We start from the raw sequence: 24,949 nt of genomic DNA, 5'->3' as shown, positions 1-24,949 counted from the left end.
GAGCAGTGAAGAAATATCAAAGAGCATATCTGATTCTGAAAGTCAAGAGAGGATGAAATTACCGGCTTTGTGAACCAAATGTGAACATGAATGTGTGTCTAATGGACTGCAAGTGACATCCCTGCTTCGGAGCTGAAACATGATTTCATGCGTGGAGATAGTGGCAAACAAAAAAGGGCTCAACAAAACAGTGCATCAGAGCTGCATGTATTTACTGCTCCATATCTTGTCCGTCATTTAGAATGACAACAATTTAGTTGTTGCCCCTCTATGCATTTTCTCAGTTTACATTCAGCAGCTGCAATTCCTACTCTTCCGGTTTAAAGCTAGACACTGGACCACAATGTATGCCATTCATCTGGACAATAGATAAAAGTTGCATATCATTAATTTAACATACAGACATATGAGGTATTTTTTCATAATATTTTCACGAAATACTGCACTTAAATGAAGAAAACGTATCCCCCCAATTGGCACAAATTATTACCATTGCTTTGATGTGGATTTGGCTCCAGATACCAATTTAAATAATTTAAAGGTTTTCTATTGTAAAAATAAATCTATGAGGAAGGTCTTTCTACCGTTATCATTGTTATGTAATACAGACAGATGTTCAGGTAAAAAGAATTGCGGTGAAGAGAATCTAAGCTTTTTGCGTTTTCAACACAATCTTTATTCATCGAACAGAAATGAAAATGCGTTTGAAAGCTCTCCATCAACTCTAAACAGTAAGGGGACCTTTGAGTTTAAATTGTTTTCTCCCTATATTGTTTCCAAAGATCAGGAATAAAGATCTATAGATATTTTAGCAAATATTCTTTACCTCAAATATCCAAAACAATCATTTTCCAACCAATTCTGCAAACTCAAACAACTTTGACTTTTATTCAATCCATGTAAGGAGACCAGAGATGCATTTTGAGACAAACAAGAAGATGGTATTAGTCCAGTGCAGTTAAGATAAGACTTTTTTTTTCTTCAACTGTCAAGCTGGTTCATAAATCTTTCACCTCCATGTGAGATAAGGCCTCAGACTGTCGTGACTCTCATGACCAGCTCTCTTGTGCTATTGATGGGTTGGCTGCGGACCTCCGGCTGCCTGAGGTTGCTGAGGAGGTGGAGGATGTTGTAGGGACAGTGTTGGTCTGGCACTGTGCTGCCGCTGTTGGGATCCACATGTGTTCCCAGTTCTCCTGCGGGCGTCACCGCGGTTGTAGAAATCGAGCCATCGGCTGTGGAGGCTACCACCATCAGCGAGGAGGTGGAAGTGGACACTCCTACCCCGGTCTGATAGCCCGGGCTGGGCTGAGACACAGTTCTGTCCACAGCCTTCTTCAGGTCCTCATTGTCCATAGACTTAATATAGTTCAGGACTTTCCACTGCTGGTTCACGGCCTGCCAGCGGTGGAATATACGAAACACAGAAGGTCCCTCGTGGACAATTAATGCTGTGGAGATCAGAGCATCAATTAGACAATGTCACTGTCTGGCAGCAGTCTTAATGACACCACAAAGTGAAATATATATATGTCTGCCGTGGGAGATTCACTTTGTTAAAGCCTGCAGGAAGCATTAGCTGAGGGAGTAGCAGAACAAAACAACTCATCTTTAAAGTATCGCACCATAACCCTGAGATAAGATCTTTATTTTGTAGAGAAATTGGAGACATGGCACAATTTATGACAAAGCAATACTCACCACTTTTGGATTTAGGTTAGCAAAAATTGTGCATCTGTTCTCTGGGGTTGTTCGATAACATCTTATGACAGTTTAAAATTACTTATTGATTCTTGTTCATTGAACTCAGTATTTGGAAAATTGAAATCAATCTGTAACAAGATGCTTGCACCTCAAAGTATTTACTGCATTTCTTATCATTTTAAAGTCAGACTGGGATGTTTTGTAGCCTGCTTAACCCTTTTTCTTTACCTTCTGTAGCATTCATCCCCACTACAGCTGGTATACAGAACTGCGTCATCATACAGTTCACAGATTTAACTGTTTTTTTTATTACAGTCATGGTACAATATTGTCCGCTTATGTAAGAGTTAAATACCGCTCTCTGCCGAAGCAGTCTGCTAAAAAAGGGACACTTATTAAGTCCCAACCTCTTCTATATTTACAGAGAGTATTAATAAAATCCAGTCTCTCCGTATCTTTTTGTGGATAAGTGAAAGTCTGCCAGGTGACAAGTTAATCTTTGTAAAGTGCAGCGTTAATGACTCCACAGGCAATCATTGCCACCAAACCGGAGACGATCAATCTCCTCTTCCTCTTATCCTGCTGTCTGCTGCTGTGGCAGTTAGAGTTTTCTTAATGCGAGTTACCGTCACACAGTCATCCAAAACAGCTGCAGAGGCAGACAGCAGGCAAACAGGAGACGCTACAGGTTTGATTTTGGACACCCACACTAATCCAGAAGAGGGTTAAAAAAGCTTCGGTGCACCTTTTTTCCTTTCTGTGGTGTTATATGAGCGCACGGTGCTCGTCACAGTTTGCCATTGCAGCGTTTATTTATAGAGTGAAACACATTTTAATATATATCATTAACACCACTCTAGTTGCTGCAAAAACTGAATGCTCAATGCTCAAAAGTTTCATTTATGTTTAATCAAGTAAGGTATGAGTATTTTATCCTCCTTAATATAGTAACTGAAATACAGTGGATAGTACAACAATATTAATAAAAGTGGCCAAATAATCATGAGTGCAATACAAATATACGACTCCACACATTCGTATTAATATGAAGTTTTATGTGGTATAGATTTGTTGTATTGATTATCAATAGTGTAAACTGCTCATGCCACAGCCGGCGGTTATAATTATTGAGTCGACTGAAAACCTTTGACCTTTGTTTGCTTTGAATGCATTGAATTGAATTTGAATGGATGTACAAAATATCATTCTCAGTCTAAGAAAGCACACTTTAAGTCCAAGAGGAAGAGGAATTATATTAAACAAGTAGTAAACTAATGTCAAATCTAGCAGCTCACCGATGCAGACGATATCCATGAAGCCATACATGCCGTAGCAGATCTGGAAAAGCAGATCTTGTCGCTGCCAGCGGGCTGACGGACTGAAAGACGACCACACCAGCCAGGAGATACTGGCCATCAGGAAGAGGGAGCCCAAGATAGCTGCTGCTATCTGCACTTTCTCTATCACCGTCAAGGAGATGGCCTGCCACTGCAGGAAGACACAGACCACAGTACAGCTCTTTTTATTCCATGCTCTTTTCTCTTTAACTTGACTGAATACTACATTAGAGAGCACATTAAGAGTAAGTACCAGCAAGAGAAAGATACAATCAATGGCTGATGATTAAAAAGCATTAATTAAAATATTCACATTCTAAGTTTATCAGGCTGATAATCATGAAACTATTCCTCCAAAAAGGGAATGCTGCCTTGTTGAGGGAGAACACAGATTTCTATATATGCAAAACATATGAATTATTTGTATCTATCATTTTTCTAGGCATTTGCAGATTTGATCACACAACAACAACAAAAATCAGGGATCCCTACAGGTGAATATGAAACACTAAATCTAAAATTCTGTCTTTCACACATCAGTGAAACATGTAAAAAATCCACTCACCCTATCATATCACAAAGTCTAAAAACTGAGAGAAAAGTTGCTTCTGCAATCTTTCTGTTCTTGAGATCACAGGGAAAAGAAGCCTTGTTTAATTCAAAAACTTTCATCTTCAGTTGAATTCCTCGGTTTATTATAAGAGCCATAACTAGTGTGATTCCTGAAAATGCTGTTTTGTCGCGAGTCTTTTTTTGTTGTTTTTTTGTTGCAGCCAAATGAGTCCCGGCAGAGAAGGGCCTGGGGCTATCAACCCCATGCTCATAAACCCAACTCTTCTCATATTACATGGCATAACAGACATTGTAGTACTCAGTGTTTTTCATTATGCTTTTTATTGTTAGTGCTCAGTGTTTTTAGTCTCATATTGGACTGTTAACTTGCCAGAACCTCCTTTTTTCTAAGATCCGACAATAATTTGGTAATGATCGGCAACTTGTAAATATTTTCCCACAGTAATAAAATCTTGGCTTTTCATTTAGCCCTTTTCCTTTCAAATGTCTACAGTGCTGCCTTTTACTCAAACGGCTCACCTGCAGTGGGTTCTTGGTGCTGATGGCAATGACCTGATATTTGTAGTAGCAGAGCTCACAGGCCCAGGAACCTCTCTCGCTGATCCATTTGATGAGGCAGGGATGGTGGGTGCAGCGTACTGACCCGCTGCACCGACATGGGCTCAGGAGCTCCCCCTGTGGAAGAGAGTTAATCAATACCAGCAAACCCAGGACAACAGTTCTCCATGATTCAGTTCATTTAAACGCATACATTAAGTTTCATATCTTTACTTTCAGCGGGTATCTTGTTCTGTGCTGCTGCTGCTGGTGAAACATGAACCTCGCTCCCTGTGCAGTCTTGCAGTGATGCATACTTCATTAGATTTTCAGTAGAAACCCACAGAATGCAATGAAATGTCGACTACAAGAAGAAGAAAATAGCAAAAACTTTTCAGCCTCATAAAACTGGACTCGACCATTAAGAGTGACCTAAGTAGGGATTTGTGATTCAGATAACTCCTTGTAGCAATTATTGACCGGGTGATAATCTTTTGTTTTCTTATCGTATTTACTCCCTGCAGATAAGCATTTAACATATAATATATAACATATATATAATGCAGTATTGCACTATCCACACATATATTTTTTGCAGTTATTGATGTTGATTTTCTGAGAGCTTTGCGTGCACAGTCAGGCAAGAATGCACACACTCACTCACTCATATAATACTTATAATATAGAAGAGTTCAGGTGTGAAATTAAAGCTTTGTCTCACACCAAGTTGACAGGCAAAATGCTTGATTTTCACAGTTGAAAAGTGGAGGATTAGTCACTGAAGCTTTTATCTGGGAGCAAACCCCAACAAAGCAGCAAAATATAGCGGTAAATGTACACGGTTACTGCAGCTCTAGCTGTCACATATACATATTCTTTTGTAGTTGTAAATATGGTAACTTCAGACGGACCAAATACAAAAAAACAACACATTATTTTCGCTTTTGCTCTTCCTTCCTCCACTTTCTGTTCTCAGTGCCTGCCTTCTCTGCCTGCACCTGATCTTTGTTAAAAAGGGAACAATTTAAAATCTTATGTTATCCAATATTTGGTTCTGTTATTAGGACAATTATTTTACACATTGGTCATCCAGAAACGATATTTCTGATCTCAGTCAGGATTGATTAATTGAGGGCATTTCAAGTCAGCCTGGTGACAGCTACATATGACTGATTTCCCTGAAAGGCAGATTTACTACGCTTGTAGACAGTGGTGGGCCGTCATGGCCAGCAAGGCCTTCTCTGCTGGCCTAAACGTCATCAGAATATACATTTAATTTTGATATATGTTTTCCACAAATATGTATTAAATTATTCCCCATAGTCTGTTATCTTCATGTCATAGCTTTCCTCTTGGTTGCGCTGCTTCCAGCCTCAGATCGAGATTTGGAGGGCTGGCCTTTATGTTAGAGCTTTTATCTAATCATATTTCAGCCATGATGTGTTGCCAGGGTCCAAGAAATCTGCCCTGAGGCCTTCAGAATCAACAGTGCGGGCGCCTGTAGCTTAAAGTGAATGGAGACAAAACTGTGGCGTTAACCAATCAGATTTCGAGTTGGCGACACCGGGGCCAGCTAGCAGGCGTACGATAACGTCAGCACGTCCACGTCTTTTGATTGGATACGCACTATTGAGAGGCAGAGCTATGCAGAGCTAGCAACCTTTGAACGAGCTAATTTGTGTAGATTTCTACAAGCTGTTTTTTCTCAACCCACAATGGCTGAAGGAGGAGAAGAGATCGATTTGGTCGCAGATATAATTACAACGGCATTTTCAAGACGACCTTTTCAAGAAAAGATAGACATCGTGAGAAGAGAACGGCCAACCCCGATGCTAGCGAGCCTATCACAGCTGGGAAAAGGGTTTGTCCGCCACTTTCAAATCACTAACTACGAGAGGTACCCCCGGCTCACAGCCTCCGAGAGGCACTGCACATTGTACTGCTGGGAATGCCTGCTATTTACAACTAAATGTTTTGTAAATATTAATATAACTCTATTGTTAGGGTGATGCAACGCCCGGTTATACTGCGTTTCTATCTAAATGTATAGTTTCTAGAGCCATGGCGTCATAATGATGGTATTAAGAGGGGGAATAATTCAAGTAGGACTGTGCAGGACATCACTGAAGGCCTAGGTGTGAAATGCACGGCCCGCCACTGCTTGTAGAGTGTAGTTAACCTCCAGGCCGCAGTAGCCAAGATCCTAAAGAGGTAGTTTAAGTAGCCGAAAGAAAACCAGACCTTCACTTCAGCATCTAAAAAGCTGTTGGAGAAAAGATGTTTTCAAAAACCATTTGAGCAGAGCAATAGCATCAATTTATTCCTGAAGAGGTGCTCAGTGATAAGCTTGTGAACTCCTGAACCATGTGAATATTTAATGAAGCATTACTGAGAAGGAGCAAATCACTGCTGACAGGTGAAAGCGCTGAGATTTAGCAGTCTTATCTTTAACTTGACCAACATGTTTTTTTTACGCTTATCCATTGGGACTTGACAAGTAAAAAAAAAAAAACCCATCAAGGCAGTTCATTCTGAAACCCATCAGCTAAAGTGATAATACGTAGTTCACTGAATTTGACATCGTAAGGTTTTCATTTAACAGCAATATGTGCTCAGGCTAACCAGCCATTATTCTTACGCCGCATTCAGCCTGAGGAACAAATGATAGATTTATAATGTCTCGCCCTGGGCCCCCAAGTTTATTAAAACATGTTACTAGTCTTGTCCTATTGAATAAAGATGATGATCCAAAATATGTATATTAAGCCTGCTGCCCTTTTCAGGTCCTGACCTGCAGTTAAAGAAACTTGGATCTATAAAATTAAAAACAGGACCTTCTTGTATAGATGTTTTAATCTTAATAGAGCTGAATAAAAAGCCTGTAGTGAATGCAAAAATTAATTAGCCAACCCCCACTGCTGCAAGAAAGCTCTTCACCTCTCTAAGCTGAGGTATTCAATTTATAAACCAAGGCACAGTTAATTCAATATTAAATATCCCTGTCTACCATGAACATGGCATAGAGTTTGTGGGAAGAATTTCAAAACGCAGAGAGTTTCCAAATGATTTCTCCATGGCGTCTCTGACAGACGGAGTAGCACCCTGGTCGAGGAGAAGGGAGGGGAAAGCAAGGAGTTCGAGCCGAAAAGGCCCATCTACAGATGGTCAGGGTGGGAGTGTATTGGCAGGAGCACCAGAACACTTCTGCCGTGTCCAGTGGGACTCCGACCGCTCACTGTGACTGGCCTGAATGCAGCCAAGAGCTGAAACCCAGATCAGTCCAGTACAACTGAGTCTGGAGAGAGAGCAAGGGGGACTGATAACAAATGTGGCATTACAGCCCACGCATACAGAAAGTGATATCTAAATGTCCTTTTGTTGATCAAACAGAAATGATCATTACAAAAAAACAGATGCATTAAAAAGATAAGTCTGAAAGCTGTGTCTGTGTTATTACACTTCTCTGGTCTGCATTATTCAAAAAACACCTCAGTGTGCCCAATTTTCTCCTTGTAAAAAATTGGATCCACTCCCAATGTATACAACAACATGAAACTAAATTAGAGATGGCTATTCACGTTTCTTTAGGGTCGGGGAATCAATGCAAGTGAACTCCATTAATTCCAGGCGATGCGATTTTGTGGTATAATAAACTAGCTCCCACAGAAACTGAGTGAAAGCAATTTTTACAATAGCCAATGACATTCAGGCCACAAGCATTTCTTTAAGTGCCTGCAATACTGCAGTCATTTGAAAAACAGCTTCATGTGCGCATTTTAACCATATTCAACAAGTCAGAGGGAAAAGAATCCGTGAAAAATGATTTACCTGTAATTGCTGCTTATAAAACAAGCTAGGGGACATTCCACTCATTGCTTATTTTACGGGAACCATTAAAGCCTACAGTGACAGCTAATGGCCCTTTAAAAGTAATTGAATAAAAGGGGAACCATGGTTTATAATTTAACTTTATGGATTCACAGCTCCCGTCTATAGACTTCAGCGAGGCCAAAACATGTCACGTGCTTGTGTAACGTGTCTGTAACCCATTCCCAACAAATAGCAGAGGAGCTGTCTACGTATCTATGAAGGAGCACAGAGAGAGTAATGTCTCGACACTGTGGGGCCATATAGAAAGAATGATGCTAACTTGACCCCTCAAGGCTTCTCATTGTGCCTCAGACAAACACACCGTGCAAGTGCATTATCTGTGTTATGATTTAGGAGGGAAAGCCAAAAAAAATTCTTAGCAGCAGGGACTCACATATTCTCAACATGCAGTTCAAGTGAGGACAGGACAGTAGAAGCATCGGCCCCAAAGGGCACTTCAATGTAATAGTCCATGACAAGTCGGGAAAGGATCCCTCACACGCACGGATATATTCCATTCAATTTTCGTTTTGTATATTACTGTTTTACATATCCTTTTTATAAGTCTGTGCACTACAAGATAATTTCTTGAAAATCCCCATATTCTGAGGATATAGCAGAGGAATTGTTCATTCCTTGAAGGACGAGGTCAAGATCAAGTCTAAAAAAACAAGCTTGAATAAAGCAAACACTTCCTGCAAGCGAGCCAGAGCCTCCTGTAAAGCTTCTTGCTGACCTTTAGCTAAATCGAACCAATAATGGATTGAAATGTCTCAGGTTAGCTGTGTATGAAAAAAGAAATACATGAATAACCTGAGGTATGGAGGTAAAAGATGCACGAATGTGTGACATTGGCTCGGCTGTTGCATTATAGGGACTTTTGCACTTAAAAACTTTGGAAGATATCCACTTCCTTTGGCTTGCCGGCTTCTGAAGAGATAGCTTCATAATCAGATTGGAGAAGAGGAATGATTACAGTGACCAATACCTTTCAATGGGCATCCAAAAAAACAGCAGGACTTTGGCTGTGAATCACAAAAAGGAAACTCAAAGAAAATGGCAACAAAAAAAGCTGACAGAAATTCGATTACACAGACTTATTACATCGTTTGGTGTCATACTAAATCAGAGTACAATAACTTTTCAATGGTTGCTTCTGTCAGAAACTCAAGGCCCTTTTCTAGTGGGATGCTTGAGGAAAGCAATGTTTCTTGTTCCCTTCTCTACTCTTGAGTATCTCAGCCTTGGGGATGGAAGTGTTTTAGAGGTGGATTGTCAGATCAGATACTGGCTGCCTGTGTCTATGTGACATCCTGGAGGCTAAGAGGGAACAGAGGATAACTAATGTCCCCACTGCCCGTATCACACACTGACACACAGACAGTCCAGTCATCTCTCTTTTCAAAAGGAGCCTCATTCCTGTACCCATTTACACCTCAGCAGATCCATATCTGGACTTCACCCAAACCAACAGCAGAGACGACAGGAACAGGAAAGCCGGTGATGGATAAGAACTTGCATAATGATAAGATGGCACAAAATCAAGTGCTATTGACTAGCTGCAATGTCTCACATGCATCGATGAGATGAATTGGAGGAGGCCATGGGAAACACTGCAAATTTCGAAGGTGGTGCTTTGCATGCACCGCAGAGTGTGCTGACTATCTGGAGTTTTTTAAGAAAAAGAACAAGGATGAGGCCTTGTCTTCTAATCTCACAATGGACCCCATGTCAGTAATAATTACAAAGGCTGTGCTCAGAGGTGGAATGATGCACAGAATTGCTGTTGGAGTAATTAGTTGATGAAACATAGAGATTATAGACCGTACACAGTGCAATGACCATGAAATGATACAGTAAATCTGCTGCTTGGGTAAAGGAAAAGCAAACATGAGTAAAGACTGCCGGATAAAAAGTTTTGTTCTACCTCAGTTAGCCTGCTTCACACTTTGTGTAATCTCCCTACATCCATTACCAATTGGTGAGGTGTGACATATTTGTCAATGTGTTCTCAGAGGCTGTGTCAAACAGTGTAACTAATGTGTCTGAAAATTGTTAGGTACTTGCTTCTCTGATGTAATTTCATATTATTTATTGCGACACAGCTTAGCCATCTTTTCACATTTTTCCTCTCCTGATTGATGTAGTGTGACATTACCACCAATATGGCTCCGAAGGCAGAGGCACGCAGAGTGATGGCTCTTCCCTCCTGTTCTGTGCACATTATTATTTTCCAGTTTCCAGGTGTTGCTTGTGAGCAGCAGAGTGAGAGGTATTATTTGATTTTCTTTCATGCATGTAACATTTCTATATGGATTCACACTGTTTGGCTTTAATGAGTAGTTACTGCATATCCTCCACACTTGTCAACCATGGGGACAAGGTCTTTCATTATCCTCCCGCTGCTAAAGCTGTCTTTTCGAGCGACACAAAAGGTACGAGGGCAGGATGCAGTGGGATCCCTAGTGTGGATGCCTTATAAGACACTGGGAGTGGGTTTTCTCACTGGAGAAGACCAGTGCATCCTCATGTAATAGAACGCTTGTATGTAACAGAGAACATTCCCATCACCTCCTCTATAGTTTCTGATCCTTAGAGAGCAAGTAGTAGGGAGATTTAATTCTAACTGGATATAACCCCAACACATTTCACTAAGATTTGAGAGAGAAGGTGTGTGAGAGTAATTAATGCATGGATCAGACGTTCCTACTTGACATATGTAGCAGTTATGGGATTTCCCCCCCCCCCTTGACTTACTTGTTCTGGTCCCTGGAAGCAGATCCTGCACAGGGGAGTCCTGAAGCCACTTTCCGAGTAGCTGGTGAGGGAGTACCGCTCTTCCAGTTTGCCCTTTGAGCAGTCATCAGAGGAGCTGCTGCAGCCGCGCAGGGCCACCGACAGCTCTGCAGCATCAACCCAGCCCGGTCTCTCTCCGCCCGGTGGACCGGTGGCTCCTGCTGCAGGCGGAGCAACCCGGTCCCCTGCAGGCTGGTGGCTCCGTGTTAATGTGTTGTTGTTGTCGGGGACGGGGACGCATGTTTCATGGCTTTCCGTACCTTGGACGCTCATGGGGGTCAGCGAAGGTAGCGGTGTCGGTGGCCCGAGAAGGAGCACCCTCAGGTCACCGAGCAGGACGCAACAGCGGCTCTTCAGCATGCCCTGGCTGCGTAGCATCAGGCTGTATCCGGCCACAAACTCACAGCACCATGCAAAGGTGGTGGAGGAAAACAGCATGTACTGTGTGTGTCACCGTCATGAGCCACTTCTTCATATGTCGTGCAGGGATAGTGTGTGTGGGGGGGGGGGGGGGGGCGCGTTTTCCAGCGTTTGTTGGGATTAAGCAGGGATAAAGCAGTCTTTTAGTTTTCTTTGTTGATATATTCTAATTGAAAGTCTTTCATTGTCTTACCACAAGAATGTAAATCCAAAATGCAAATAAATCCCATCGATGCAAACAAGTGTCTGAAGCCATTAAGTTCAATAATTGAAACCGCTAAAAGAGGAAAGCCAAATGTTAGATTGATAGGGATATGCATTCAAGTAATAAGGCTTTGGCCCGTTCACTCAGTGTCCACTCTCATTTCATGGCTGTAATGGTCTGTCTGCTCTGTACAACATAAACTATCTCGACAGGCTTCTCCCTCCAGATTCACGACGAGTGCACAGACCAAGTATCAAATCTGCCTTTGGTACAATGGACTGACATAGACTACCAATATGTCAGCGCTTATTCTTTAATTCAAATATTCCAACAACACCGAAAGACATTTTAAAATCAGCAGAGCTCAGAAAATGTCGAGGTCTTTCAAATCAATCGATGGCGTGCCATGAAGCGAAATTAATCTTACCTGGCGAGCTATCCCGATTTCTATAGCCTACGACTCACAGTTTCAGTTTTGTTTTTTTTGATGGATCTCCTGCCAGACTGCAGGTCGCTGGCAAGTGTGCGTGAAGCTTACATCCCCAATTATCGCATTTCCATGTCCGAGGAACAAGCCGATGGGTTTAAATCCCTCTGTTTAAATCCAACACCATTGTCGGACTGTCCTACTCTGGGTGAAAGCATCCGTAGCCCCGGATTCTCCTGTGATCATTGGCTGCTGATTTGGTGCTGCAGCTTCAGCACCATGATTCCTGGGACAGCTCCCAGACGCCGCACGTCACCTCCGCACAGTGATGCAAGCAGCCAACTCATTACAACTGAGACAAATGCACAGGGAAATGGTCAATTACAACTTCTAGCCGAGACTTCCACCATTATAGAGGGAGACATTAAGTAAAAGGTCACTTTAATCGGGTTTTTTCAAAAAGGATGAGATTTTATACCTTTTATCATGCAAACAGAGAGCAGAAAAATTAAGTTGTACCCGTTAATTATCAATAATTAAACAACGAAATGATCAGGCAACACATGGCAAACACAAATTATTCATAACAGTTCAGCTAAATAGTGTCATTTTGGTCAAAAGAAATAGTCTACCAATTAGGTTGAAATTGACTTATTAAAAGGAAGACATTGCAGAACTCTAATTAGGAAAAGCACTTAATTCACCACATTTTTGTCAATAAAAAGACCATGGAATTAAAATGCGGATACTCAAGTAAATGTAACAGGCTGCACCTATCGATTGTTTTCATTGATTAATCTGTGCTCTCTAACTTCATTTGTTCAATTTCCTGATCAATCATTAATCATTTGGGGTCTACATGGCAGAATATAGTCAATAATATACATCACATTTCCCACAGCCCAAGTTGGTTTATTCAGATTGCTAGTTTTGTCTGACCAGCAGTCCAAAACCCAAAGATATTCAGTTTACTATCATGAAAGACCAGAAAACCAGAAAATATTTAGCTGGAACCAAATATATTCTGGCAATTTTGCATAAAGAAATGGCACACGATTGAGGGATAATTTAAATAGTTGCGGATTCATTTTCTGTTCAAAAAGTGTAAAAACACTGCAACATGTAAAAATGCGTAAGTACAAGTATTAGTGAAATGTAGCCTACTTGAAAATGTAATTGAAAGTATCAAAAGTAGGTTCACTTAATGCAAAATAACCCCTTTCAGAGTGCTATATCATTTAATTGTATTATTGTTATGTATGCATGCAAGCAGAGTTTGGATGTGTAGCTGGTAAAATTAAACCACTATGCAGTAGAGTAGAAATATACTCAAGTAAAGAACAAGAACATTCAAATTGGACATAAGTAAAATACTTGAGAGAATGTGCTTCATTCTTTCTCACCACAGATGAATGATGCTCATTTTGAAGACATTCAATTAATAAGAAGGTACAACAAAAAGATAATTTCACCAATGCTGGACAGAGAGGACAGAAACAGGGGGAGCAATTCAGGGCAGCTGTGTGTCTTGATTGAATAATTGACATGAACACACCTGTGGCTTTTTTTTGTGTGAGATTTTATTTAAGACTGCAGTCAGGGTAGTGGCCATGGGGTGAGCATACAATGGATTGCCAACAATGAACTGACACAATAACCTTAGTAGAGTTAACTCCTGCTGGTTTTCTAGTCTGGCAGGTAATTGCCAAGTAAGTGTCTGATTAAATAGCTATTGAAAAGGTACAGCAGGGATGGAAGAAAACTGGCTCCACATTTATGAACTGCAAAATTAATTATTTATATTCTATACAACACTTTGAAAAGAGCCATTCTGCACAAAGAGTGCTTTTACTTTTGATACTTTAAGTTAATGTAGCTGTTAATGCTTCTGTATAACTTGAGTATATTTTAAATTCAGCACTACAGAATTACTTGTAATGGAGTATTTTTAGACTGTGGTAATTCTAGTTTTACTTAGGCCAAAGTAAAGAATCTAAATGACCTTGAGTAAACCTAGCAATACCACCGTGTAACAATACTCCATAACAAATAAAAGTCCTTTAAAATCTTACTTTAGTCCAGTCAAGTACAGAGAAATGAACAGCGAAATGTGCAGTTGCAGTATCAAAGTGAATTGTTTTGCAGAAAATTAGCCCTTATATTATCATTTTGTATGCATCATTAGTTATTTTTCGTGGGTTAGGAAATGAGTTTGCTTACTTACTTACTTAGCTTTTTCTCAACACAACAATTTAGAAATGAATTAAAGCTATTAATACGTTTGAGGTTGTGGTTGATATTGATAATATTTTCTGCCAACTCTTTACATCCCCAAACAACTGACACCTCCTCCACGTGCCTGCTTGTTTTTCTACGTCACTTCCTGCGCGGCAGATATTGAGCCAGCTAACGTCTGGCAAACTGTCAACTAGCTTAAGATGTTTCGCCCTGCGTCGTTCGTATACACTTTACAAACATTGCCGTCTTTAGATCGCACAGATAGTCGTCTGCTCTCCCACGGATTAATGCTCACTTACGTTTAAAACCGCCGACATATGTATTTGCTTATGTTATTCCTACGCTAGCAACGTTAGTGGCTACTGTTAGCAGGGGAGGCAGCAGTACACGTTTACAAACGTTTGCTATAGGCATCATAGTTGTACTGATAGTACTGGGTTTGCGTTGATCACGTGTTTGTAGGTAACTTAATGTTTTAGCTAGCTGGAAGAGTCACTGCATTTGTGAATGCCTCGGAAGTAGCGAGTTAGCGTAAGTTGCTGCAAAGTTCGTCATCATGTCTAATCAGCTGACTGCAGAGCAGCAGCGAAAGATTGATGAAAACAGACTCCGGGCTTTGGAGAGAAGAGCCCAAAGACTTGGACAGACTGTCAGCATCAATAAGCAGACCTCAGGAGGCTTCAGCAGTACTTCAGTGCAGGTACAGCCCTTCAAACAGAGCGGTGCCTCGGATCCTGCAGCGACCCTGCCTCCTCGCAGAGAGACGCTCGGCTCAGCTTCTGCACAAACATGTTTTGTTCCGCCCTTTAAAAAAGACTCGCCGAGCTTCAGTAATTACAATCAAGGCTCAAAGCCTCAGCAGTTATCTGTCTCTAGTCACCAAATCAACCAGAGTACTAACTCTGCTTCACCGAGACAGGTGAAATTTGTGTTGTAATGTTCAATCATTTACCTTACTAACTTATAGTATTTCCTAATTTCTTGTACTGTCTTTCCTCGTAGATACAAGTCATTGACCCACTTCCTCAGGTGAAAAGTCCACATGTGAGCAGCCCTGTCTTGTCTAGCAGAGGAATATTTGGTTTGAAGCCAGCTCATCCCAAACATAACCTCACCTCCAACAGCTCTAATGGTGCAGTTGTCTCATTCTACAAGCAAAATAGTAAACCTGGCAAAAGTCCTGCAGCACAGCTTCCCTCCAACTCATCAACTTTCAATGCTGTACCTGCAAAAAAGCCTGCCATCTCTGTAAGAGGGAAATGTGTAGCTCACGCAGAGGGCCGCTTCAGAGTAGAAGTGGGCTACCACATAGAGCTGATTGCTGTTTTCAAGTCCATCCCTTCAAAGAACTATGGTGCGTATCTACCAGTGCAACTATGCTGTTTTGAGTCTTGAGGCTCAAGGCTTTTTGCACCCCCACACTCTTCTCCACCCTTCCCAGTCAGCATTGCTCCGTTGTCAAGATCCTTAAAAAACTATGCTTACTGGTGAAAAGATGTTCAAAAGTAAATGTTTTTTTTACCAACTATTTGAAGATGTTGATTGAACGTCCACAGTAATTGTGAACATTTTCATCCTCTATATTGTGCAAATAATAGAATATCATAATTTTAGAGCCTTACTAGCCACATCCGCATTTCTCAGTTGAAAGCCAGTAGTTCATTTTTAACGAGTTTTGAACATCTTTTCACCATAATGTAAAAATGCTGTAAAAACTGTAACATTAAACTGTAAAAGTAGTAGTTATTTACATGTGTAGTCCTACTAACACATTAGACAAAGAGAACCATGTAACACAGGCAAAACACATGATTGTTGCAAGTAAAATGAAATAACAAAAGCTCCCTTCTCTTCTTTTAAATGTTTATCATCAAAGCCATTCCCACTGGTCCTCCCAGGAGCCTATTTCAGATAGTCTGCAATGTGGTGGACACCTGTAAATAAAATAAAATATAAAAAATAAGCTACCGTTTCTCAAAGAAACCAGAGAAGGAAGTCTCAAACTTGTGATGTCATCAGTATATAGTCTACAGCTGCTCATTAGACATTTGTGGATTTTGCAGTCAGGAAACCTTACAGATGTTTAGTTGAGATAAAACTGTAATTTTCTCAAGTTGATAGTTATTTCCCGTATATGCTAAGTTATGCACCATCATGCGCCAAATAGGTCTGTGTATCAAACCTCACTCGTTTCTGAGTACTCTATTGTGCTCTGTAGCAGCAGGTGTTGCAATTTTCAAACAATACCCAGCCTTAGTGCCACAATGCAGCATCTGTGCACACAATCATGACAACGTCACCTGCAAGGCCAAATAATGAATGTCTGAACTCGTCACTATTAAAATAAATCAAATCCCCGGCCAAAGCTTTAGAGCTTTCCTCTGCCAGGTGCACAGGTCTTTCATCCTAACCAGTATCAATTTTTGTAAATACAAATGTTTAATTCTGAAATTTAGTTATTCGTACCATATTTCTGATTTTGTATGTTCATCTCAATGACTGTACTGTTATAAAGTATTCTGTTCTGCCTTAGACCCTGCCACAAAGATGTGGAACTTCAGTCTGCTGGACTATCGACTGCTAAGTATGAACATCTGGGAAATAATAATTTGAACATGCACTCCTTTTTTCCCCTCTGAAGTCACCTGCTTTAAAGGCATGAGAGTATTTGTCTTCTTTAGGCGGCTGCTGCATCTCCTCTCTTTCCACTGTGTTGCAGTGGAGGAATCCGCTGCAATTGTCTCTGTGTCTTTGAGGCCTCTGGAGGGAATGGAGGCAGTGGACGTTGCAGCAGCCACCAGCCGAGCTTGTGACGGTGCAGCGCTGGGGGCGCTGCTGAAGCTGTGTAACGGCTGGCAGAAACCTGGAGCCACTGTGCAGGGCCAGTGCACCCTGGTGTCTCCGACAAAGTTTGAGGTTGACATTGGTTACTGTGTCGACGTTATTGCAGCGTTCAAGCAGATGCCGTCAAAGAGCTATGGTAAATAATGCAATTATTATCCTTTTTTCTTTTTTTGTTGTATTTGCATTTTACGACTTCTCATACGGGATGTGTTGTTTCCGTTGTTGTGTGGCAGACATGAAAACAAGGAAGTGGAGCTTTTCACTTGAGGATTACAAGAGACTCTGTGAGTAACAGCATTTGCTTTATTTAGCTGGTTTCTCTCTGTGGTCCTGCTGTTTGTCTCTGGTACATTTGCCATCTTGTCTGGCCGTGCTGTGTTCCATACCCAGTGGATGTCCTCAGTGGGATAGCAGCAGTGGAGGTGGAGCCTCTGCCCAGGGCAGTAGTCCAGGCTTTCTCTGCCAGGTTTGACGGGACTGAAGCCAGGTCTTTAGACGTCCCTGAGGCAGACCTCTCCAGCATCGACCCCACGATCACCTGCAGCCTCATGCCCTTCCAGAAGGAAGGAGTCAAGTAGGTGCCTTTGGACAGTCATTAGTGCTTTTTCCGCATGGTGTAGCCAATAACTCGATACTAGGAGACGACTATTCATCTGAAATTTGCTCAGTCTGTTTTAAATGAAGAGACACTTATCGTAATAAGCCAATATTTCTGTGCCGTGCCTCTGTGACTTCAAGTTAGCAGATTTAAAGGGTTGAATCCGTTTGACTTCCACTCACTGTCCTGTCCTGTAGTTTTTAATTTGAGCATTTCTTTGTCTCCCTGTAGTTTTGCTGTGTCTAAACAAGGCCGCCTCCTCCTGGCCGATGACATGGGCCTGGGAAAGACGGTGCAGGCCATCTGTATAGCAGCCTACTACAGGAATGAGTGGCCCTTGCTGGTGGTGGCTCCCTCCTCTGTGCGATTCACCTGGGCCGAGGTAATAAAAACAAACATTCTGCAGAGTGTGTTTTTAGTATAAAATTGGTTAATTACTTACTAAGAGTTAGAGTTGATCACTTTGTTTCCATGTAATGGTGTAATTATCGGTCTGCATTTAGTCAGCAGGCATCACGTCTCCTTTGACAAAAGCTCTGCCTTACACATTATAATGCTGGTTTCTGCTTTAAGCTCATCATCTGCTTTTGATGAATGCTAATACTATTCCCCAAGGACTGCTTGTACTCTGTTAGGTACTTAATCTTCAGTAGGGCAGATGGCAGTATTGATTTTAATGCATCCATTTCTTTGTCTCATGGGTGCAGATGATAAGTTTGATTGTGGATTTATAATGGAAATGCTAATACAGTTTATTTGGATATTATTATTCCTAAAGATCTGCTTCACTTGATATTTTGCTGATATAATTATATCTTTACACTTTGCATATTTATAATGGCCTTCTGGGGATTTTAGCCTTTTTAATTTGGTGGAATTCAGTAAAAATGGTAAACTGGTCTGAGACCACAAGGTCAGTATGATGCCTCCACACTTATTTGAAATCTCAGCGCCTCTTTGTCCTTGTTTTCCTTCCACAAATTCAATACTTCCAAATGTATTCTCAAGTGTCCCTTTTTCTCTGAGTGTGTGTCTCATGTTCTGCAGCATCTATTCTCTGCTTAACTTGCAGCAGCATTACCAAGCTGCACTAGCGGCACATATTCAGAAGATCTTTACTTGGCCTTCTTTCTATTGACACAATAGACAGAAGGCACAAACACACAGTTCCCCAATCAGGAGTTGGATTCACAGAGGAGGTTTAGTCACAGGAAGTCGGCCCATTAAAGGACACTTACTCTGTCTGGCTCTTATCTTCACTGTTAGTCTTTGGTAAAATCAAAAGCAAAACATGGGAGCTATAACTTAGTGAATCTAAGCCAGGTTGACAGGCGAATGGAGAGCAAGAAAATGAACTGTCAGAAACATTTGGGCCACATGGGACGTGTTTTTGTAACTACATAATTGGTCATTTTTTAATTGGAAATGCTGCGATAGCAGTTAAGAGTTGATCGTTAGTGATTAGTTGCATTCAAACCAGCTGTCAGTCACAAAATGATTGTTGAATGTTTCTATGATGTTCATTACACATTTCAGAGTCTGACTTATTGCCAGTGGTTGGAGGAAAGTACAGCCAGTACTGTTTTTCTGAGGAGTTTTGTTTCACTCTTCGTCTCTGACATGATTAAGTGTCTATGCCTGTAGGCCTTCAGACGCTGGCTCCCCTCCCTGAGTCCTGACAGCATCAACGTGGTGGTGAAAGCCAAAGACAATCTGCGCTCAGGTTTGGTCAACATCATCAGTTACGACCTGCTGAGCAGGATGGACAAGCAGCAGCTGGGAAACCCCTTCAATGTTCTCATCATGGTTAGCTGTGTGATCGCACTGCGCAGTATTTAGACACGGCTTGTTGTTTTTAGGCCCTTAAAAGCCATTCCAGTATGTTTCAAAGAAAATGTACCATTTTTGTCATTCCGTGCAGGATGAGTGTCACTTTCTGAAGAACATGAAGACTGCTCGTTGTAAAGCAGCCCTGCCTCTGCTGAAGGTGATTATCTTTCTTCTGTTTTATTTGGATTACTAATAGTGTAAATACACCAAAGGGTTTATATGTTCCCTTGTCACAGTGTGAGTGCAATTAAACCAATATTTTAAGGAAACAATTCACAATCCGTCCCAAAGTAAGCAAAAGGATCGCTTCACTACCAACATCCGAAACACGATATTGAAACTGTTTTAATAAAATAGATCCTCTTTTTACACATGGACTTTTATACACAAGTTAAATAAACTAATGTAACGTGCTGATATTCTATCTTACAGCATCATATTTCAAATTCTTGTAAGACAGATGTTTGATTACATGATTTAAAAAATAGTAAATAACTACTTCACACCTTTTTTATTTATGTATCCACAGGTTCCGATAGGATTCCTGTACTAATGCAATGTTTGTCCTGTGTCCCTGTATTAGAGAGAAACAATTGTGTTGCCTCATGTAGTGTATACGTATATTGCCGGTAACGTAGATCCACAAACCAGCTGAAGCCGAAACAAGCAGCGTTTTGCTCGTGGTTGGGTTTAATTTCGTACTTTGTCAGTTAGATTCCCTCGGCAGGGCCCTGATCAGAGTTGTTTGTCCCTCCTCAGGCAGCAAAGAGAGTGATTCTTCTGTCTGGTACCCCCGCCATGTCCAGACCTTGTGAGCTGTACACCCAGATTCTGGCTGTCAGACCTACACTGTTCCCTCGCTTCCATGAGTTTGGGATGCGCTACTGCGGTGCCACACAGGTAGCTTAAGTCTTAAGAATCCTTGTCTGCATGTGTGATGCTTAACACTGTTGAACTGTAACTCTGCTACAGCTCAGAGAACACAGAAGGCTTGAAGTTTTGGAATTTATTTATCTGCCTGACGTTTAGGCTGCAGCACGTTGAATGGGATGTCCAGTGTGTGCACTGGGATGGGAAAAGTTGACATGAAGAATAAGATTATAATAATGAAGTTGGTGAACTTCAGTGTACGTTGGTGAACAGTGGTATATGTCATATGTCTCTTCTTCTTTTGTTGCTCTGCTCTTGCCACCTAATCTCCTTCATTAATTTGAGTGGAAGTACGGAACACGCTACATGATTTAAAGGCCAATTATATCCTTAATTTGGTTCTGATGACATTTTCAAGATGTGGAGATCTTGCTCTGCTCTTGTCTATCATGGAAGTGGCTTTTGCATCCTTATAATTGGAGCTATCAAAGTTTGATTGACTGAAATATGAGCTTTTCTGTCTTTTAGTTAAGCTTGACTTTCATTCAAACTAATCCTTGTATATGTAAATAAAATAAAAATAAACCTTGGCAATGCCTGCTCTTGGGGTTCTTCTGTCAAATGTACCTCATATCTTTTGTGTCCCTTCCTCCCACCATCCTCTTTTCTTAATTTCCTCTCCTCTGCCCCGTCCTCTCTAGTCGACTTGGGGTTGGGACTACTCTGGCTCCTCTAACCTCGGGGAGTTGAAGCTGTTGCTGGAGGAGTGTCTAATGTTGCGCCGCCTCAAGTGCGACGTCCTCTCCCAGCTTCCTGCTAAACAACGCAAGGTTGTCACAGTGACCATAGATGGTGTCAACAGCCGCATAAAAGCTGCTCTGTCAGCTGCTGCCAAGCAGTTGGCCAATGGACAACGCAACGTAAGTTAAAATGTTTCTCACAGTCCTGGAAAAAAACTTGAAAAGTCACAGAATTTAAAGATCTTAAATTAGTAGTATTCACAAACCTTAAAGTCACAATGAGTCGGATTTGTTGGTTGCAGCAACACAGCATTCAAAGTTGTCCCCCTCTTCCCCGGCTCAACAAGGGTTTATAAAGAATCCTACTAATTGTGCCTTTTTAAGAGCTCAGGCTCAGCGGGAATTTACAATCTTCCCATCTTTGTAATTATTGGAAAATCGGTAGAAATAACAAAACATGCAGCTAACTACATCAGTTTTTAAGAACAGTCACTCACACACACAGTTCTGTTGCAATAATTACAGAAAGCTGAAAGATTCTGGTTTTTTATAATCCATTTGTACCAAATGATTTAAAAATGTCAAAGTATTCAATACCCAAAACTGTTAAATGATTAATGATGAATGTATCTAACCGACATATAAAATATATAAAAATGTTCTACTTAAAATGAAATCTCTTTTAAAAAGTCATTTCAGTGAAGAAAACATTTGAAAATCGTTGTTTAGCCCAAGAAAGTTGCACATATTTGTTCTGTCCTCTTCCCACAAGGGACTCCTTTTCAGGCCGCAAACGCACACAAGTGATTTTAAACTGACCTAGAAAAGTCTTATTTAAGAGTATTTATACGCCCTGAATGGCTTAGCGTGACTCTTTATTATCACACTGCTCCTCGGAGTAATGGAAGTTTTATCAAATCATCAATCAGAATCTCCTGTCAGTTCTTATCTTGTACTGTTCTTCTCTCTTTTTCAGAAAAAGGAAGAGAAGGAAGCCCTCCTCATCTTTTATAACCACACTGCCGAAGCCAAGCTGCAAGCCATTATGTAAGTACAGACCCTCTAATGGTCGGGAATCAGTAAATCAAATCAGCTTAGATGTGATGAGCACTGAGATTAAGACGTAAATGAATCACAATCTCTTGTCAGGCCATTGTGATTGTGCTGGATTTTGAGATAACTTGGAAAAGTTTTAATAAATGCACATGAGCACTGAATATTTCACTGCTTTCTTTGAAATGGTTTGAGAGCTATGTTGTTTCTGCCACTGCCAGGGAGTACATCACAGACATGCTGGAGTGTGGGAGGGAGAAGTTTCTAGTGTTCGCTCATCATAGGTTAGTCCTGGATCACATCACCACCGAACTGGGAAAAAAGGTGAGTAAGATACTCCGATACCCAACTGTACAAAAGCCTTACATACAAAGACAAAGTAGCTGCAGGAACAAGTGTGGGCAGCACATTTGAGCTTAGTAATACTACTACTATAAATTACTATTATACGTTTATACAAGGTAGGGTCGTTAAATCGTTTGTTGATTTGCATCGGTCAGCTACCGAACCCCATTCTGGCCTTTTTTTTAATTTCTCCTTTCTTTCCCTACAGAATGTGAGTTACATCCGGATTGACGGGTCCACTCCTTCAGCTGAACGGCAGCAGCTGTGTGATAAGTTCCAGTGCTCGACCAACACCTGTGTGGCTGTGCTGTCCATCACTGCAGCCAACATGGGTCTCACCCTGCACGCTGCTGACCTGGTGATCTTTGCTGAGCTTTTCTGGAACCCCGGGGTACGCCATGGGAAGTTATTACTACAAAATACTGTGTAGTCATCTTTTTTAGCCACTTTTAGCTCACTTTTGGTTTTTAATGCCCACTTATTTACTATATGTTTCAGTCAGACAGTCCTTAGTTAAACCTTTTTAGGCAGCTGTTTCCAGCAACAACACTGGTGTTAAGCTGCCTGCCAACACCTAATGACAGAGTAGATTAGTGGCCGGTGAGGAAAGTAAAACATGTAACAGCTGAAGAGCCAGATGGTTTTTCTCAGGAGTCGGGGAAGATCTAAAGAGATCTTAAAGACTTGCATTCTTCAGGGTCCAAATTCATGCAAACATGTCAACCATTACATCTTTATAACCCAGAAATATGGTGTATGTTTGTATCCGTTAGTGTGTCTTGATGTTTATATGACCTTCAGTGGCAAAACATCAATGCTTTACTTGCAGCGTCTGCCCTGTGTAACGTTGGGTAGTGAATTGTAGGAAACTTTGCATCACTGCTAGATGGCAGGAAGAAAGGGAATATGGGAGGACAGAATTTATTTATACATGCATACATACATTGGGACTGACTTTCACTGTTTTTGGCTCTTCATCCAGGCGTTATGGGAATTTTCCTATTCTTCTTTATGCCAGCAGTGGAGTTTGCAGTGACAACGATGTCACACGGATCACAGTAAAGTCAAATAGGGCATATTAAAATTGGGAAGTAAAGGCGGACAAATTTGTAAATAATAATAATCTCCATTCATAATTATCCGTTTCCTGACCTGCTAGTAACCGCAGCTTCAGGTCCAGGAGGTATCCTAATAGTGCTTAACTTTTCAGCTGTTAGCAGTTTTACGCATGACTTACGCAGGACTTTTTTTAATTGCTATTTTTTTGCAATGCCTTTTACTCCCTGCAGATTCTCGTTCAGGCAGAGGATAGGGTGCACCGTATTGGACAAACCAGCAATGTGAACATTCACTACCTGGTTGCCAGGGGAACTTCTGATGATCACTTATGGTACGTGTCGATCAGTGGGCAGTATGACCCAATTACACTGATAATCATGTCTTTTCCTCTCGTATTCATCAGTATTCCACTAGTAACTCAGCAGAGGCTCAAGTTAGGCTGTCAGGCATGCATATTGTGCATAACAAGCAGCGCATTGAATTGTATCTGTTCTTTTATAATACTTATAATATCTCTTTATTCATCCAGGCCAATGATCCAGGAAAAAATGAGTGTCTTGGAGCAAGTGGGTTTGTCTGAGTCCAACCTCTCTGACAAAGCAGTGAACGCCAGCTTCCACTCTAGAGTAAGCTCTGCATCTGTATATAAATAAATGTATAATCCTGTTCACAGTTTTTAAATGGCATTTGCACATTTACATATTTACATGAGGCTAAACGGTACAGCAGAGCTTCCCTAGCTAAATCAAAACACGGTGTGTTTAGATCCAGTGATGAACCTGATTGTTTGGATTTGTTCAGGAAACTAACCAGAGGAGCATCATGGAGATGTTCCAGAGGTCTTTCACTGCGGATGACGACATGGACGAAGCCGCCTTACTGGAGGCTGCAAACGACTGGGAGGACACCCCGCCTGAAAACAGTTCTGCTCAGCACCGGGGCGTGGTCGCACAAAGCCCCAGCAAAAGGAGCATCAAAGACCATTTCAGCACATGACTTTGAAACGCCCCGTGTTGACAAATTATATTAACATCACTCTGTTTTGCTTATTGGAACAAGTAGTGATAAGCCCATCATGACTGATGTTAAATTATGTTGTTTGTCAAAAGCTTTTTTTTGTAAAATAACCAAACAAACATATTTTTACTAATAAGAGAAAATAAATAAATGTTTAAGAGTCCCTGTGCAATTGTAACAAGACTGATTATTATGTTCAAGTTTACTAAAAACAGCTGGTTTTATCTTTTAGTTGAATTGATAAACCCCAGTCCTGATTGATCCACCAGCAAGCTGCTAATAACAGCAACAACTTTGTGATCTATTTGTCGTAGCTTGATATTCTTGACATTCACACAGTTAATTTATAGAGTAAGTTATCCTCAATCGATCCTGTCAGCGTTAAGCTAACGAGGAAGACATCCAACCCTTCACGCAGCATGGTAATAGTTCAAATTGATGCAGTTTAATGACGGCAATCCAAGATAGACCGAATGGACAGTCTGG

At 41.1% G+C, this 24,949-nt stretch overlaps 2 protein-coding genes across 4 annotated transcripts; one reads left to right on the top strand and one right to left on the bottom strand.

The window, feature by feature from the left end:
- Nucleotides 1-198: 198 nt before the first annotated feature.
- Nucleotides 199-13,468, bottom strand: marchf4b (membrane associated ring-CH-type finger 4b). The gene is made up of 6 exons (XM_029458714.1): nt 13,273-13,468; nt 11,870-12,221; nt 10,779-11,514; nt 4,134-4,289; nt 3,000-3,192; nt 199-1,451 (listed from the first exon to the last, which is right to left on the bottom strand). The coding sequence occupies exons 3-6, from the start codon at nt 11,253-11,255 to the stop codon at nt 1,033-1,035; spliced, it is 1,245 nt and encodes a 414-aa protein (XP_029314574.1). The 5' UTR covers nt 11,256-11,514; nt 11,870-12,221; nt 13,273-13,468; the 3' UTR covers nt 199-1,032.
- On the top strand, nt 13,463-24,631 carry smarcal1 (SWI/SNF related, matrix associated, actin dependent regulator of chromatin, subfamily a-like 1). Of its 3 annotated transcripts, none has more exons than XM_029458710.1 (17): nt 13,464-14,807; nt 15,110-15,461; nt 16,641-16,691; nt 16,827-17,087; nt 17,185-17,235; nt 17,342-17,525; nt 17,781-17,931; nt 19,194-19,355; nt 19,471-19,536; nt 20,139-20,279; nt 20,951-21,169; nt 21,966-22,036; nt 22,264-22,366; nt 22,596-22,778; nt 23,677-23,777; nt 23,976-24,072; nt 24,248-24,631. In XM_029458710.1, exons 1-17 carry the CDS (start codon nt 14,664-14,666, stop codon nt 24,440-24,442), a joined length of 2,532 nt encoding a protein of 843 aa, XP_029314570.1. In that variant the 5' UTR covers nt 13,464-14,663; the 3' UTR covers nt 24,443-24,631. The 3 variants fall into 3 exon arrangements, with proteins under 3 accessions (XP_029314571.1, XP_029314570.1, XP_029314569.1); XM_029458709.1 differs by having other exon boundaries at nt 13,464-15,026; XM_029458711.1 differs by lacking the exons at nt 23,677-23,777; nt 23,976-24,072; nt 24,248-24,631 and having other exon boundaries at nt 13,463-15,026; nt 22,264-22,365; nt 22,594-22,765.
- Nucleotides 24,632-24,949: the final 318 nt, after the last annotated feature.

Source organism: Cottoperca gobio, chromosome 21 (assembly GCF_900634415.1).
Source record: "Cottoperca gobio chromosome 21, fCotGob3.1, whole genome shotgun sequence".
In the NCBI taxonomy this organism is placed as follows: Eukaryota; Metazoa; Chordata; class Actinopteri; order Perciformes; family Bovichtidae; genus Cottoperca; species Cottoperca gobio.
This window is presented reverse-complemented; position numbering and strand designations above follow the sequence as displayed.